The sequence below is a fragment of the Lithobates pipiens genome, unplaced genomic scaffold (genome assembly GCF_037356315.1).
Source record: "Lithobates pipiens isolate NorthernLeopardFrog02 unplaced genomic scaffold, aLitPip1_a1.2 Scaffold_16, whole genome shotgun sequence".
NCBI classification, from domain to species: Eukaryota; Metazoa; Chordata; class Amphibia; order Anura; family Ranidae; genus Lithobates; species Lithobates pipiens.
Genome location: NW_027507748.1, coordinates 350,820,155 through 350,837,942, shown reverse-complemented (window position 1 = coordinate 350,837,942; position 17,788 = coordinate 350,820,155). Strand labels below are relative to the sequence as shown.

At 44.4% G+C, this 17,788-nt stretch overlaps 1 protein-coding gene across 1 annotated transcript in view; it reads right to left on the bottom strand.

Moving 5' to 3' along the window:
* The window catches only part of RLF (RLF zinc finger), a 108,980-nt gene that overhangs the window by 42,958 nt on the left and 48,234 nt on the right, over positions 1-17,788 (bottom strand). Inside the window, exon 4 of the mRNA XM_077481895.1 lies at positions 3,593-3,728. Within this exon, the coding sequence (XP_077338021.1) occupies positions 3,593-3,728 (136 nt within the window). The remainder of the gene's footprint in view (positions 1-3,592; positions 3,729-17,788) is intronic.

Sequence of the window (17,788 nt, the reverse complement as noted above, 5' to 3'; positions counted from 1 at the left end):
AAGCCTATCCTTACCACCTTTTTAGTATATTACACCATAAATTACAGTCCCTCACAAAGGTTCAACAAAATATTTTGATCCAGGACACCGTTATGACCCGCCAGGAGATCAGGAAGAAACTCAATCCATCTCCCGGGGTTTCCCAACATCTCTTGATCCACAGTAACCACATGTGCCACAGACCACAGAACAAAGCCTACAGCTTATGGCAGGCTAAAGAATTGGTAAAAATAACTTTTTATGCTGCGTACACACGACCGGACTTTCCGTCAGAAAAGGTCAGGCGGTCTTCCCCGATGGACTTTCGAACTAACTTGCCCACATACGAACGGACAGTTTCTTCTCCAGCTACTATTACTGCAGTCAAAAAGGATCTCACAAGACTCATCTACAGAGAGAAACTAAAAGCTGAAATACAGAACCACACCCCGAACTAAATGATTCTTTACAAGATGGCAATTTTATCAAACATACCCCCTTATATGAACTTTTAACAGGAAACACTTCCTTTCAATATACAGAGTGGTACTCTAAAGCTAACCTAGCCAATTCCGTGAGCAAACTGAAAATTTAAGTCATATTACATTCACTCTTTAAAGCATATACTTATTTTATACACATACTGTCCCGTTAGACCTGTGTTCTGAAGGCTAGTCACCACTATTTTGTGTTTAGTTATTAAATGATGTGAATATATCTATTGTAGGAGTACGTTAATGGCTTGTCTTCGACAATTGCAACTCTCATAATACTCATATTGCCAAATAGTGCAACACTCGTCATGCCGAGTATCATCCAACCCTTAAAAAGTGTTACTAAAGACTCAGATCCTGCATTCACTATATCTGGTCTCCCACAATACACAGAACATGGAAATACAATAGTTTTAGTAAATATAAATACCTTTTTTTTTTTTTTATCAGCTGTATATAGCAGTTAGAGCAATCTTGTGACTTTTTGCGATCTCAGCGTGTCCTATCAAGCTTCAAGACCCCTAAACCTCTGTCTGGACAGTGCTGATTGGCCCTGTGCTCTAGCAACACAATCTAAACTGAGCAGCCTGACTCCATAGACTCTGTAAATATTAGGGTATTTTTGGAGTCTGTGGAAGAAGGATATGATCAGAGCAGACAGGATCTAACAGCCTTTTTACACAATGCAGAGGATTAACAAGCATGCTTTAATGCATATACAGACTGATTTTACTGTTGTGGGCTTAGCAACACTTTAACAGTGTTTCATATTTCAATAAGCCCCTATTCACGTTACCCACCACCAGCATTGGAATAGGGGGCTTTGTCAATGCAGGTGTTAGCAAAGTGTGTGGGGGGGTGGGGGGAGGGAGAGGGAGAGAGATTTGAAAAAAATGCATTACTTTGTTATAATAAATATCCCCCAAATATATATAAAAAAAAATTCCCTCAGTTTAGGCCAATACGTATTCTTCCACATATTTTTGGTAAAAAAAAATAATTAATATATATATATATATATATATATATATATATATATATATATATATCTCTAAATAAGCGATTGGTTTGCGCGTTTACAAAATAGGGGATAGTTTTATGGTATTTTTATTATTTTTATTTTTTCCCTAGTAATATCGGCGATTCAGATTTTTATTGTGACTGCGACATTATGGCGGACACAGCAGGCATTTTGGACACATTTTTGGGACCACTGTCATTTACACAGCAATCAGTGCTATACAAATGCACCGATTCCTGTGTAAATCACATTGGCATTGAAGGGGTTAACCAGGGTGGCAGTGTTACGTGTTCTTAGGGGCATGTTACTAACTGTGGGGGGCTGGGCTTTGTGTTAGTGAACACTGATCTCTGCTCCAATCACAGGGAGCAGAGATCGGTGTCACTTGTTGCTAGGCAGAACGGGGAGATGCTGTTGTAAACAGCCTCCCCGTGAGACGATTGTGGGTATCGCCGCGGCATATAGACATGGACACACTTGTACGCCAATGTTCGCCAGTCGGGAACGGGTTAAAAAGGGAACAGAGTCTTTACCAAGTAACTATAGACCTGTTAGTTTAACTTCTACAGTCTGGAAGATACTGGAGAGTTTATTAAGAGACCACATAGTGGAGTTCTTGTTAAAAAATATATATATATTTTAAGCAACAGAGCATGGATTCACGAAAGACAGAAGTTGTCAAACAAATGTGATTTCTTTCTATAAAGGAGGCAAGTAAAACCTTGGACAAAGCGGTGGCTGTGGGCGTGGCATACTTGGATTTTGCAAAAGCGCTTGACAGTTCCCCACACACGACTAATGTGTATGGTAAAGTCTACAGGCTTGGCAATATCAGTTTATAAATGAGTAGAAAACGGTCTGAAAGACCGAATTCAGAGAGTCGTGGTTAATGATTCTTACTCTGAATGGTCTAAGGTTATCAGTGTTGGGACCCTTACTTTTTAATATCTTTATAAATTGTATAGAGTCTGGGATTAAAAGTATAATTTCAGTCTTTGCAGATGACACCAAACCATGCAGTGGAATGAAGTCAATAAAGTAAATTTATGCAGTTGAGGGATAAGAATATGCATGCATAATACATATTGGGGGAATCCGTAGTGGAGAAGGATCTGGGGGTTTTGATAGATCATAAGCTCAATAACATGCAATGCCAAGCTGCGGTTTCCAAAACAAGCAAAGTCCTTTCTTGTATTAAAGCGTTTGTTAAACACCCCCCCCCCCAAAAAAAAACTGATCCTGTTCCCTTAAGAACATGTTATAAAGCACAGCACTGTCATTTGACCCCCAGTATAGCCTAAAAAACCTGTCTGATACTGCCTGGCTATACCCTCCCCCTGCAAACAGACCACGATAATCATGGCTGCTGAGCGCCCGACATTGTGGTCTAATTGCACGATTACGTCAGCCACAGCTCTCCCGTTGTCCTTGTCCTGTCTTCCTCCCCCCACCCCGCTCATAGCTGCGCCCGCCACCCACCCACGCTCATCATTGGTCGTCATTATTTATTATAATACAGGATTTAGATAGCGCCAACAGTTTGTGCAGTGCTTAAAATTAAGGCAGACATTACAATTTGGTACATACCATGATGACAGTCAAGTTTTTCTTGTGTTTTATATGCTTGAAATTCTCAATGAACATTTATTGAAAAAAACTAAAGTTTAATCTGCTTGTGTTTTACCTTCCCTCCCCCAACAAAATAATGCTACAGAATATTTTGAATAAAAACATTTTCATTATCTTATTTCAGACTCAGTGATGGCATCATTGCTAGTTCTGTGTGTCTATGCAATTGTGTGAGATAATAGCTAGTGGGAAGGGCCAGAAGGGCTCTGTACATAGTTTACTGAAAACATCACAGCAGCATGCCTCAGGACTCCTATCAAGAGCCCTAAGCCCTATGTATTCTTGTTCCAGATTTGACTTAAGTATGGAAGCTTGACACAGCCAGGCAAATGACATTTGCAAAAGTAACGATGGCAGACATTTCATCACAGGTGTCATTTTGGATCAAATGTAAAATACAGCAATATCATTTTTATTGAATTATGAAAAGTTAACAGACCCACAATGCAAGTATGTTTGTTATTCTCACCTTCTTCTGGGTCTACAGACTGTCGAGACAAGATTTTGACAAGTACAGGGTTTCTCCATGCTCCGCCATGACTAATGTTATCTACCAACAATTGCAAATGTTTGTTTCCAAAATCCACCAACATCTCATGAGAATCCTAGGATTAAGATTGGTACAACATTATGTTAAAAGGGTTTTGTACACAAAGTCTCTTAAACACAACAGTTCATGCACTAAACAGTGGGACATTTACGTAAAAGCTGTGGTACTATACACGAAAAGACTGCTGTATTACTTTTCTGATAGTTTCCTGGAGTACAGATCAGTATACAGGCTTCTTTATTCATTACAATTTGATTACATATCAACTGTTAGGTAATTGGAAATGGCAAGAGAAGAAAAAAAAAGAAAAAATAATAATAATAAAAAAAAACAATAAAAAAAAACACCTGCTGGACATCCCCCTCAGTCCACATTTACATCGGCCCGTTTTAACATGCGCTGCACTGGTAGTGTGGCTAAGCCACACAGCATCGGTGTGAAAATGGCTATAGGGGGCTAGTAAACACTCTCGTAGGAGCAGTAAATTTATTGGAAATGGAAGGTTATACAAATAAAATCAAACCTGTTAGACTGCACACACATGATCAATACATGCTTACGTGTATGTAAACAACAGATACGCCACACATGTGGTGTACTGCCACAAACATTGGAGTGGAAGCAATATGTAGGGCCGCAACTAATGATTTTCATAATCTATTGTTTCGATTAAATAGGATAATAACCTTAAAGATGGTATATAATTTAGTTAATATGTAAAGTTTAAACAAAAAAATCAATTTATTCTTAAATATCTATATGCAATGGTAAACATAAAATAACCAACTATATGATTAGGGAGAAAAATCTCTAATCCACTCTGAGAATAACAGACAAAAGATATACTATTAGAGAAAATTTTTATATTATTTTTTTTACTAGTAATGGCGGTGATCAGCGATTTTTATGGTGACTGCGACATTATGGCGGACACATCTGACATTTTTGACACCATTGTCATTTATACAGCAATCAGTGCTATTTAAATGCACCGATTCCTGTGTAAATGACACTGGCAGTGAAGGAGTTAACCACTAGGCGGTGAGGGGTTACATATTACTTTTTTTATTGTAGGGGGGCGTGGCCTGGCATGTGACGTCACTGATTGTATTTTCCTATAACAGGGAACAGACGATCAGTGACAGCCACAGTAGGAAGCATGGGGAGAGGTTCGTTTACACATACCTCTCCTCATTCTTCAGCTCTTTGACCCGATCGCGGGACACCAGCAGCAATCGGGTCCCCTGGTCCCGCTGCCACGGTCACGGAGCTCAGGACCGGGTCGGGAGCATGCCACCGTGCTCCCCATCCACGGCTGGGCACTTAAAGAGCAACGTACCGGTAAGTGCTTGTGCCCAGCTGTACCATTCTGCCGATGTATATATGCAGGAGGCGGTCCTTAACCACTTGAGGACCGCCGTATTGCCATTGTACGTCAGCACAATGGCACAGGCAGGCATAATCACGTACATCTACGTGATTGCCTTCCAGCGGGTGGGGGGTCCCATCGGACCCCCTCCCGCTGGTTACGGCGGTCCGATTCGGTACAGGAGCGCTCCGTGATGAGGGGATGGCCGTTCGTTTTCGGCCACCCCCTCTGGATCGCTCCTGGCCAATGAGAAGCTTCCTCCCCTGTGTATTGTTTACACAGGAAGGAGGAAGTGATGTCATTCTCCTCGGGGCGGTCTTTTTGACCGGACTACGAGGAGAAGAGTAAAAGTAAGTCTGCACGAACACTACACTGACATGTAGGTACACACAGGCACACAAACCCCCCCCAGTCACAGTGTCACTGATTGCATTGATCATTTCTTTACTGATCAATGCATTCAGTGTCAGTTGTGACAGTAAAAACTGTCAGGACAGTTAGTGTTAGGTCCAGGGTAGCCCCCTATCACCCCCCAATAAAGATTTAACCCCCTGATTGCCCCTAGAGTTAACCCTTTCACCCCCTTTTGCCAGTGTCACTAAGCGATCATTTTTCTGATCGCTGCATGTGTCGCTAGTGTCGCTAGGTAGCTAGTTATTTTTTTAGGTTCACCGCCAGGTTTTTATATCGCTAGGTACCCCGATATACTACCCAATAATGTTTTTAACCCCCTGATTGCCGCTAGTTAACCCTTTCACCCCCTTTTGCCAGTGTCACTAAGCGATCGTTTTTCTGATCGCTGCATTAGTGTCGCTACAGTCGCTAGGTAGCTAGTTATTTTTTTAGGTTCACCGCCAGGTTTTTATAGCGCTAGGTACCCCGATATACTACCCAATAATGGTTTTAACCCCCTGATTTCCGCTAGTTAACCCTTTCACCCCCTTTTGCCAGTGTCACTAAGCGATAATTTTTCTGAACGCTGCATCAGTGTCGCTAGTGTCGCTAGGTAGCTAGTTAACTAGGCTCCCAAAAAGTCCCCCACATGTGGTATCCCCGTACTCGGGAGAAGCAGCAGAATTTATTTTGGGGTGTAATTTGACTTCTGCCCATAGCATGTGTGAGCAATATATCATTTAGTGACAACTTTGTGCAAAAAAAAAAAAGTTTGTAATATTCCCGCAACTTTTGGCAAAATATAAAATATTCCATGGACTCAACATGCCTATCAGTAAATAGCTTGGGGTGTCTACTTTCCAAAATGGGGTCATTTGGGGGGGTTTTGTGCTATTTTGGCATTTTATGGCCTTCGAAACTGTGATAGGTAGTGAGGAGTTAAATCAAAAATTTGCACCCTTAGAAATCCTGAAGGTGGTGATTGGTTTTCGGGGTGCCGTGCGCGACTAGACTCCCAAAAAGTCCCACACATGTGGTATCCCCGTACTCGGGAGAAGCAGCAGAATGTATTTTGGGGTGTCATCTCACATATAACCATGGCATGTGTGAGCAATATATCATTTAGTGACAACTTTTTGTAAAAAAATTTTTATTTTTTTTTTTTGTCATTATTCAATCCCTTAGGACAAAAAAAATAAATATTCAATGGGCTCAACATACCCATCAGCAATTTCCTTGGGGTGTGTACTTTCCAAAATGGGGTCATTTGGGGGGGATTTGTACTGCCCTGCCAATTTAGCACCTCAAGAAATGAGATCGGCAGTCATAAATTAAAAGCTGTGTAAATTCCAGAAAATGTACTCTAGTTTGTAGACGCTATAACTTTTGCGCAAACCAAAAAATATACGCTTATTGACATTTTTTTTACTAAAGACATGTGGCTGAATAAATTTTGCCCTCAATGTATGACTAAAATTTAGTTTATTCGATTTTTCTTATAACAAAAAGAAGAAAATATCTTTTTTTTTCAAAATTTTCGCTCTTTTTCCATTTATATCGCAAAAAAAAAAAAAATCGCAGAGGCAATCAAATACCATCAAAAGAAAGCTCTATTTGTGGGAAGAAAAGGACGCAAATTTCGTTTGGGTGCAATATTGCATGACCGCGCAATTACCAGTTAAAGCAGCGCAGTGCGAAATTGCAAAAAGACCTCTGGTCCTTAACCACTTTCAGACCGGACCATTTTGCTGGTAAATGACCAGAGGTCTTTTTACACTTTGGCACTGCGCTGCTTTAACTGGTAATTGCGCGGTCATGCAATGTTGTACCCAAACAAAATTTGCGTCCTTTTCTTCCCACAAATAGAGCTTTCTTTTGATGGTATTTGATTGCCTCTGCGATTTTTATTTTTTGCGATATAAACGTAAAAAGACCGCAAATTTTGAAAAAAAATTATATTTTCTACTTTTTGTTATTAGAAAAATCCAATAAACTCAATTTTAGTCATACATTTAGGCCAAAATGTATTCAGCCACATGTCTTTGGTAAAAAAAAAGTCAATAATTGTATATTTATTGGTTTGCGCAAAAGTTGTCACATCTACAAACTAAGGTACGTTTTCTGGAATTTACGCAGCTTTTAGTTTACGACTGCCTATCTCATTTCTTGAGGTGCTAAAATGACAGGGCAGTACAAAACCCCCCCAAATGACCCCATTTTGGAAAGTAGACCCCCTAAGGAAATTGATAAGAGGCATGTTGAGCCCATTGAATATTTTATTTTTTTGCCTCAAGCGATTGAATAATGACAAAAAAAAAATTTTTTTTTTTTTTTTTACACAAAGTTGTCACTAAATGATATATTGCTCACACATGCTATGGGCGTATGTGAAATGACACCCCAAAATAAATTCTGCTGCTTCTCCTGAGTACGGGGATACCACATATGTGGGACTTTTTGGGAGCCTAGCCGCGTACAGGGCCCCGAAAACCAAGCACCGCCTTCAGGCTTTCTAAGGGCGTAAATTTTTGATTTCACGCCTCACTACCTATTACAGTTTTGAAGGCCATAAAATGCCAAGATGGCACAAAACCCCCACAAATGACCCCATTTTAGAAAGTAGACACCCCAAGCTATTTGCTGAGAGGCATGTTGAGTCCATGGAATATTTTATATTTTGCCACAAGTTGCGGGAAAATTACAAACTTTTTTTTTTTTTTTTTTTTTTTCACAAAGTTGTCACTAAATGATATATTGCTCATGCATGCCATGGGCATATGAGAAATGACACCCCAAAATAAATTCTGCTGCTTCTCTTGAGTACGGGGATACCACATATGTGGGACTTTTTGGGAGCCTAGCCGCGTACGGGGCCCCGAAAACCAAGCACCGCCTTCAGGCTTTCTAAGGGCGTAATTTTTTGAGTTCACTTCTCACTACCTATTACAGTTTTGAAGGCCATAAAATGCCAAGATGGCACAAAACCCCCACAAATGACCCCATTTTAGAAAGTAGACACCCCAAGCTATTTGCTGAGAGGCATGTTGAGTCCATGGAATATTTTATATTTTGCCACAAGTTGCGGGAAAATTACAAACTTTTTTTTTTTTTCACAAAGTTGTCACTAAATGATATATTGCTCACGCATGCCATGGGCATATGTGAAATGACACCCCAAAATAAATTCTGCTGCTTCTCCTGAGTACGGGGATACCACATATGTGGGACTTTTTGGGAGCCTAGCCGCGTACGGGGCCCCAAAAACCAAGCACCGCCTTCAGGCTTTCTAAGGGCGTTACAGTTTTGAAGGCCATAAAATGCCAAGATGGCACAAACCCCCCCCCCCCAAATGACCCCATTTTAGAAAGTAGACACCCCTAAATTTAGGGGTACACTAGTGAGACTAGGTAATAAATGGCGGGTGCCCTGAAACTATAAAAAAATAACTAACCAACCAGCGTCACCTGTAACAGTTATATGGTGATCACTGGTGAAAGGGTTAACTAGGGGGCAATCAGGGGGCTTTATGCGGTAGTATATGGGGGTCCCTAGCGCTATAAAAAGCTGCGGCGAACCTAAATACCTACCTGCCTAACTAGCGTCACCTGTGACACTAATACGGCGATCAGAAAAATGATCGCTTATTAGGCTGGGTTCACACTGGAGCGATGCGGAAACGCCGCGAATCCGCGGCGGGTTCCCGCATCGCATGCCTCCCGGCGGCAGTTCACACTGCCCTATGCGAACTGCTGGGAGTGTCAGTGAAATGTTACTGACACCCCCAGATCAGTTCGCATATCGCAGTGCGATCTGCAAACTCGGATCGCATGGTGTGAACACCCATGCGATCCGATTCTGCTGCGGGCCAAAAAAAGGGTCCCGTGCGAATTTGCGGCGGGTGCGGCGGGTGTGGCGGGTGCGGCGGGTGCGGCGAATGGCTGAACTCGAATCGCACAGAGATCGGATGTGATTTGCACTGCAGTGCGGTGCGAATCACATTCGTTCTCATAAACCGCTGCAATGTGAACCCAGCCTTAGTGACACTGGCGACGGGGGGTGATCACGGGGTTAAACCTTTATTGGGGGGGTTAGGGGGGTACATTAGAACTAAAGGGGGCTAACCCTAACTGCCCTAACAGTTATTACAGTCACAAATGACACCAATGCAAAAAAAAAAAAAAAAAAAAAAAAAAAAATGACATTGGTGTCACTGTGACTGGGGGGCAGGGGTAATTGGGGGGGTGATCGGGGGGTAAAGGGGGGGTGTGAGTGTGCCTGGCATGTTCTACTGTGTGTGGGATGTGTTGGTGCAACTCACTGATCCGCTCTCCTCCGTGTCGGAACGAAAAATACCGACACGGAGGAGAGAATACATCACTTCCTCTCCTGTGTTTACATTACAGGAGAGGAAGTGATGTCACCGGGGATTTCCATTCGTCGGGAGCGATCGCGAGGGGGTGGCCATGAATGAATGGCCGTCCCCTCGTCCGGGATCGCTCCCGAACGAAAACCGACCGCCGCAGGCACCGGGCGGGGGCCCGATCGGGCCCCCGACCCGCGGGAGGCAAAGGACGTACATGTATGTGCTTATGCCTGCCCGTGCCATTCTGCCGACGTACATCGGCGTGCGGCGGTCGGCAAGTGGTTAAGGTGTTTATTGGTCCGGAGCTGAAGTGGTTAAAGATAATTTTTTCTCTTTTTTACAAGAAACAGTTAAGTGCAATAGCAAATTATACGGCCGCCTGCAAAACTTTGCAGCCAAAACAGGCATCTGCTTGTGACATCTACCTTGTAGAATTTGGTAAAAGGTGTGAACAGCCGACCAAGTCGCCGATTTACACACTTGAGCGACAGACGCTTGATGTTGGAAGGCCCAAGACGTTCCAATCGCCCTGGTGGAATGGCCCGTGACCGGAAAGGGGGGCACCAGCCCCTTCAAGGTGTAGGCCTGTACTACACTGTCTGATCCACCTTGAAATGGTGGCAGATGAGATCGCCATGCCTTTTTTCGGACCATGGACCGAAACAAACAGTCTGACTTCCGAAAGGGAGCAGCAGCAGCAGACAATTACACCCTCAGAGCCCAGACCACGTCCAAGGAATGGAGGGCCACCTCCTTAGGATGTGTCGGTTTACGACACGATGGTAATACAATGTCTACATTGATGTGAAACGTCAAAACCACCTTCGGCAGAAAAGAAGGTTGCAGACGCAATACCACTTTATCCTTGTGGATAATCAGATAGGGCGACTTAAAAGACACGGTCGCCAGTTCCGAAACCCTCCTAGCCGATGTAATGGCCACTAGAAAGACCACTTTCTGGGAAAGAGTCAACAGAGGAATCTCTCCGATATTCTCAAATGGCGGTTTCTGAAGCGCCAATAACACCAGGTTCAGATCCCAGGGGGGTAGCGGTGGACACACCACTTAGGAACTACATGTTGGACCCCCTGTACAAAAGTGCTCACTAAAGAGTGAGACGCCAGGGGTCGGTGTGGGGGGGAGGAAAGCCAGCCAATGCTGATATTTGTCCTTTAATGGTGCTTAAAGTCAATTTCTGGTCTACTCCTTGCTGTAGAACAGCAGGATCCTGGATATAGAATAGGAGCGCGGACGTCATCCTTTCTCCTCATACATGGAGATGTAGGCCTTCCAGCTACGATGATTTATCTTCAGAGAAGAAGATTTTGATAGGCCCCGATTCCTTAGCACCTGGCTCTCAATAGCCATGCTGTTAAAGCAGGATGGAGAATCGGACCTCGAGACAGAAGGTCCTCTCGTAAGGGCAGTCGCCAGGGGGAGTCCATCACCAGGCGCACTAGGTCTGCGTACCAGGGACGTTGAGGTCAATCTGGTGCAATCTGAATTACTGGAATCCCTTCAGCCTCCACTCTGCAAAGCAGACGTGGCAGCAGTTTTAGCGGCATAGATCAGCTGGTACTGACCCCACGGAGCCACCAGCGCGTCTGCCCAAGGACCTCTTGTCCTCTAAATGAATCCCAGCACCTTTCCGATTGAGAGGGAAGGCCAGAAGATCCACGTCTGATGTGGCCCAACGTATGCACAGCAGCCTGAACACCCCCGGATGTAGCGCCCATTCTCCTGGATTAAGCATCTGGCGACTTAGGTAGTCCATCTGCCAGTTGTCCACTCCCGGGATGTAAATGGCCGATAGGGCCGGTACATGTCGCTCTGCCCACTGAAGGATGTGAGCGACCTCCCATGCGGCAGCAGAGCTTCTTGTTCCTTCTTGATTGACATATGCCACCGTCGTGGCGTGGTCTGACTGGATCCTGATCGGACGCCCTCAAAGTCTCATTGACCATGTGGAGAGGCATAGCCTGACCACTCGTAGCTCAAGCACATTGATCGGCAACTTGGATTCCTCCTCCGACCAGAGGCCCTGGGTCGACTGTACTCCACCCCAGCTGGTGTCTGTTGTGATCACTGTCCAATTCATAGGTAGGAACGACTTCCCGGACCAAAGTGCAGGGGATCTCAGCCACCAGAGTAGGGAGTCCCTGACTAACTGGCTCTCGTCAATCTGCCGATCCAGGGATAACGGAGATTTGTCCCATTCGTCAAAATCTCTTTCTGCAAGACTCTGGTGTGGAACTGGGCATACGGTACTGCCTCGAGGGAGGCCACCATGAGTCCAAGGACTTGCATGCAGAAGCGTAGCGATGATCACCTGCGGTTCATCAACAGTTTTACCATGGCTCTGAGAGTCTGCAGCGAGAAACACTCTCGCTTACATGGAGTTCAGCAGCAAGCCTAGGTACTCCAAGTGCAGAGTGGGTATGATCACAGACTTTTTAGGTCCAACAGCCACCCAAATTCCTGCAGTGTCTGCATGGTGATCGCCACATCCTCCTCTAATTCTGAGGTGGAAGATGCTCTCAGGAGCAGATCGCCTAGGTAAACTGCGATCACGATCCCACGTTGTCGCAGCAACGCCAAAACTGGAGCCAATACCTTGGTAAAGACTCGGGGGGGGGGGGGGGGGGGGGTTGATGCCAAGCCAAAAGGGAGAGTCACAAACTAGTAGCGGGCTTCCCCAACTGCAAATCACAGAAACTTATGATGCCGAAGGCATATGGGTATGTGCAGGTACGCATCCTGGATGTCCAAAGACACCAGGGAGTCCCCTTGATGGAGTGCAGCGACTACTGAGCGAACTGATTCCATTCTGAACGTCTATACTTTTACTAAGTAATTGAGGGGCTTTAGGTCCAAGATAGGAAGTACCACTTCCTTTATGGGGACTACAGATTGGAGTAGAACCCCTGGAATCTTTCCGGCTCCGAAACAGGTACTATCACCCCGTGACTCAGGTGGTCACTTACTGCTCCCATTAGGGCCTCACAGCAAGCCGGGAGTAAGCGTATACTGCAGGGCCTGCTTTTTACCACCTTTGCGCCCACGCACCCCCTCCATCTTGGCAACAAACGTATTAAAGACCGCTGACAAGGGCACAAAGGCACTGCACTGTCTGCAGTTGCCTGGATTTCGGGGGTAGAAACACCAGTTTCTGAAGCCATGCTGACCCTACCCTGTCTGCCACCTGCTGGAGACTTAGGATAGTGATGGTCCCACCCTCCTAACAACTGCAGGCTGAGGGGCCCCCACCGCAGGACTCACCACCCTGACCAAGTTCTGCGCTGTCCAGCGAGTTGTGCCTGTGTCAGTTCCCAGCTGCTTGTGAAAGAAAACCATGCTGTGCTGAACCCCAGAGAACAGCGCTGTGCATGAAAAACGTGTTTAGGCTTCAACAAAATGGCCGCTGAGCGTCCAGTATAAAGGACAATCACAGGGAAAATGGCCACCGGACTACAGAAAAAGGGAGTCTGACCACACTTCTCCCTGGTCACACCAAAAATGGCCACTGAGCACTGTATGCAATGAGAGACAGTTAAAACAGGCAGAGGAAATGGCGGCAAACAGCACTACAGTGATCAGCAGACACAGACCTCCACACACCCAGGGGAGAGACATTACAGACATCCAGGGCACAGCCACCCAGCGCATCCCCCACCCAAGGTGAGAGCCCCCAGGGGGCCCCATCTCTGGCACGCATACCGCTCAGCAGCCCATGCATCATCCCCCATGGGGGGATAGTGACAGGGAGAGGAGGGAGGCGAGGGACCCCCAAAATCAACCTCCCAGGGAATGCCCAGCTGCTCAGCCCCACCGAGGCAGGGAGAGCTGTACTTACCAGTCCTGATGAGCTGGGGAAAATTCCATCACAGACCCACTCTCCGATCAGTACGGGGTGGCTGCTGGCCTGGCACACTGACATCAGTAGCCCGGTCATGCGTGTGCCCTGGAGCATTAAGCTCACCAGCCGCCCCTGGAGCCTGTCCTGGCCGACCAAGCGCGGAGCTCTGGTCTGCACACACTTGCTGGCCAGGCTGGGGAGACGATAAGGGTATCCCAGCCTGTCACCCAGCCGGCAGTTGATAGCAGATCACAGGATCTAAATCTTGCGCAAAAGGCAAACTTCTGTAGAAAAAAAATCCACGTACCGATGGGCCCTCAGGGTTCCTAGGTCCTTCTCCTTCACTAGGCTGAAAAAAAAAAAAACTGAGGCTGCAGTATGCAGGCTGGGAGGTTGTTACCCAAGGGACTGCTCCTTGGGCGGAACTAGAAAGTTCTGGTTTTGTTGTACATGTTAACATGTTCTGCCTAGTCCTCTCCTGAAGGTGGCGTAACAACCCGATGTTCCAAGTAAAAGAGCTGCGTCAGTCAGTGAACATAAGCGAAAAGTCCTTAACCCCTTCCAAATACACAGCAGCTGAAACCCAGATGTGAATGTGTCCCATAGGAAACCATGTTAAATGAACTGTAGTATGTCTGCGCAAAAATCACCAAAAAACGCATAGGTGTGAACCAGGCTGAAGATGATTAGTAACAGCAGCAGCATGCTTTTTTTGCATCACCTGCATAATGAGGTTAAAAAAAAAAACTAAAATGAGCCCTTTACAGCACAAAAACAGGTGATCGCTACTGTAAGGGGATCATTTATAATGTGAAACAGAATATACAGTGCTTTGCGAAAGTATTCGGCCCCCTTGAACTTTTCAACCTTTTGCCACATTTCAGGCTTCAAAACGTAAAGATATAAAATTTAAATTTTTTGTGACGAATCACCAACAAGTGGGACACAATTGTGAAGTGGAACGAAATCTATTGGATTTTTGAAACTTTAATAAAAAAATGAAAAGTGGGGCGTGCAAAATTATTCGGCCCCCTTGCGTTAATACTTTGTAGAGCCACCTTTTGCTGCGATTACAGCTGCAAGTCGCTTGGGGTATGTCTCTATCAGTATTGCACATCGAGAGACTGAAATTCTTGCCCATTCTTCCTTGCAAAACAGCTCGAGCTCAGTGAGGTTGGATGGAGAGCGTTTGTGAACAGCAGTTTTCAGCTCTTTCCACAGATTCTCGATTGGATTCAGGTCTGGAGTTTGACTTGGCCATTCTAACACCTGGATATGTTTATTTGTGAACCCTTCCTTTGTAGATTTTGCTGTATGTTTGGGATCATTGTCTTGTTGGAAGATAAATCTCCGTCCCAGTTTCAGGTCTTTTGCAGACTCCAACAGGTTTTCATCCAGAATGGTCCTGTATTTGGCTGCATCCATCTTCCCCTCAATTTTAACCATCTTCCCTGTCCCTGCTGAAGAAAAGCAGGCCCAAACCATGATGCTGCCACCACCATGTTTGACAGTGGGGATGGTGTGTTGAGGGTGATGAGCTGTGTTGCTTTTACGCCAAACATATCGTTTTGCATTGTGGGCAAAAAGTTTGATTTTGGTTTCATCTGACCAGAGCACCTTCTTCCACATGTTTGGTGTGTCTCCCAGGTGGCTTGTGGCAAACTTTAGACGAGACATTTTATGGATATCTTTGAGAAATGGCTTTCTTCTTGCCACTCTTCCATAAAGGCCAGATTTGTGCAGTGTACAACTGATTGTTGTCCTATGGACAGACTCTCCCACCTCAGCTGTAGTTCTCTGCAGTTCATCCAGAGCGATCATGGGCCTCTTGGCTGCATCTCTGATCAGTCTTCTTGTCTGAGCTGAAAGTTTAGAAGGACGGCCAGGTCTTGGTGGATTTGCAGTGGTCCGATACTCCTTCCATTTCAAAATGATCGCTTGCACAGTGCTCCTTGGGATGTTTAAAGCTTGGGAAATCTTTCTTGTATCCAAATCCGGCTTTAAACTTCTCCACAACAGTATTAAGGACCTGCCTGGTGTGTTCCTTGGTCTTCATGATGCTCTCTGCGCTTTCAACAGAACCCTGAGACTATCACAGAGCAGGTGCATTTATACAGAGACTTGATTACACACAGGTGGATTCTATTTATCACCATCAGTCATTTAGGACAACATTGGATCATTCAGAGATCCTCGCTGAACTTCTGGAGTGAGTTTGCTGCACTGAAAGTAAAGGGGCCGAATAATTTTGCACGCACCACTTTTCAGTTTTAAATTTGCTAAAAAAAAAGGTTAAATTATCCAATAGATTTCGTTCCACTTCACAATTGTGTCCCACTTGTTGGCGATTCTTCACAAAAAAAATTTAATTTTATATCTTTACGTTTGAAGCCTGAAATGAGGCAAAAGGTTGAAAAGTTCAAGGGGGGCGAATACTTTCGCAAGGCACTGTATATTATATATCTATATATCTCCAGAAGTAGGATATATGGGCATTTTAACTAGGAGTCAGATATAAGGGGGGAAGGGAGATATAAATCTTTTATATTAAAGTAGTACTAAAAGCTGAGACTTTTTTCATGGATATAATCATTTAAATATAATGCACAATACTGGTAAAAGTTTGCTTTAAAATTTAATTGCAATGCCTTATATTAACTCTAGTCTATCAGCCTCCACCTTCTCTGTACAGATGCTGCATTAACCTGCACAGAGTCTTTAGCCAAGGCTCACATTGGAGCGATTTAGCAAGCAATTTGAGAGATCAAAACGCATGACAAGTCGCAGCCTATTGGAGACAATGGCACTGATCCAATCGGTGTGACACCAATTTTGCAGCGCTGCATCCATTTGCAAACGTAGTTTCTGCACTACTTTTGAAGATTTCAGGTGCGACTTCAATAGACATCTGTGCATGAAGCCACATAGAGGTCTATCAAGTAGCAGCTGAAATCGCGCTGACCTTGCTACTTTGAAATCACGCTACTTCAAGTGAAGTAGCATCAATGTGAACCAGGGCTTAAAGCGATTTTTTTTTTTTTTAAACAAACATGTTATAGTTACCTGCTCTGTAATGGTTTTGCATAGAGCAGCCCAGATCCTCCTCTTCTGGGTTCCCCCGACGCTTCTGTCTCCAGACTGCCCCTATAGCAAGCTGCAAAGTATAGTATAGAGTGTCCCTAAAGCAAGGTAAAAATAACTTCTGCCTTTAGAACCACTCACTTCCAGCCAAGGACTACATGTCCCATGAGGCATTGCTCCGCAGTCACAAGTTCTCAGGCGCTGTTGCAGAACTACAATTCCCATGAGGCAGAGCAAGACTGACAGCCACAAGCATGACACCCAGAGGCAGAGGCATGATGGGACTTGTAGTTTTGCAACAGCTGGAGGTCCGCTAATTGCATATCCCTGCCATAGACACTCCTAAACCTTGTGGACAGCCTTCCCAGAGGAGTTGAAGCTGTTATAGCTGCAAAGCGTGGGCCAACTCAACATACGGAAGGCCTATATATATATATATATATATATATATATATATACACATATACATATACATATACATACATACACACACACACACACACACACACACACACACACACACACACACACGATACGAAAATCTGATAGAAAAATTTGTACGACAAGCTGTCTGCCAATTTTCAGGTCATTAGTACTGTGCTTTAGACAACCAATTTTGCTTTTTCATCACACAAAAACTGGATGTGCAGACTATAAAAAAAATAAAATAAAAAAAAATTCAGATGTGAACTTAACGTTGATTTTTACACATGCTCAGAAACGAAAACATACATACAAAAACTATTTAACACATCACATCGTTCTGGTGTTTTATTCTGTTGTATTTTTGGAACAATTTCGTATTGTCAGTAACCTTCATTTTCAGCCATGAGACTAGCATGCCACAAAAAAAAAAAATAAAAAAAAAATTCGGTGGTCCGAAAATCTAAGCGTGTGTACGAGACTTTGATGACATTAAAGTTCATGTGCGTGTAAAGGAGGCCCAATACGTTTGGTAATATATTGTATTGTCTGATATTTACCCAACCCAGCCCCATCTTTTAGATCAAGAAATTGGGTAAATACCGCAAACTTTATTTTAATGCAAAAATG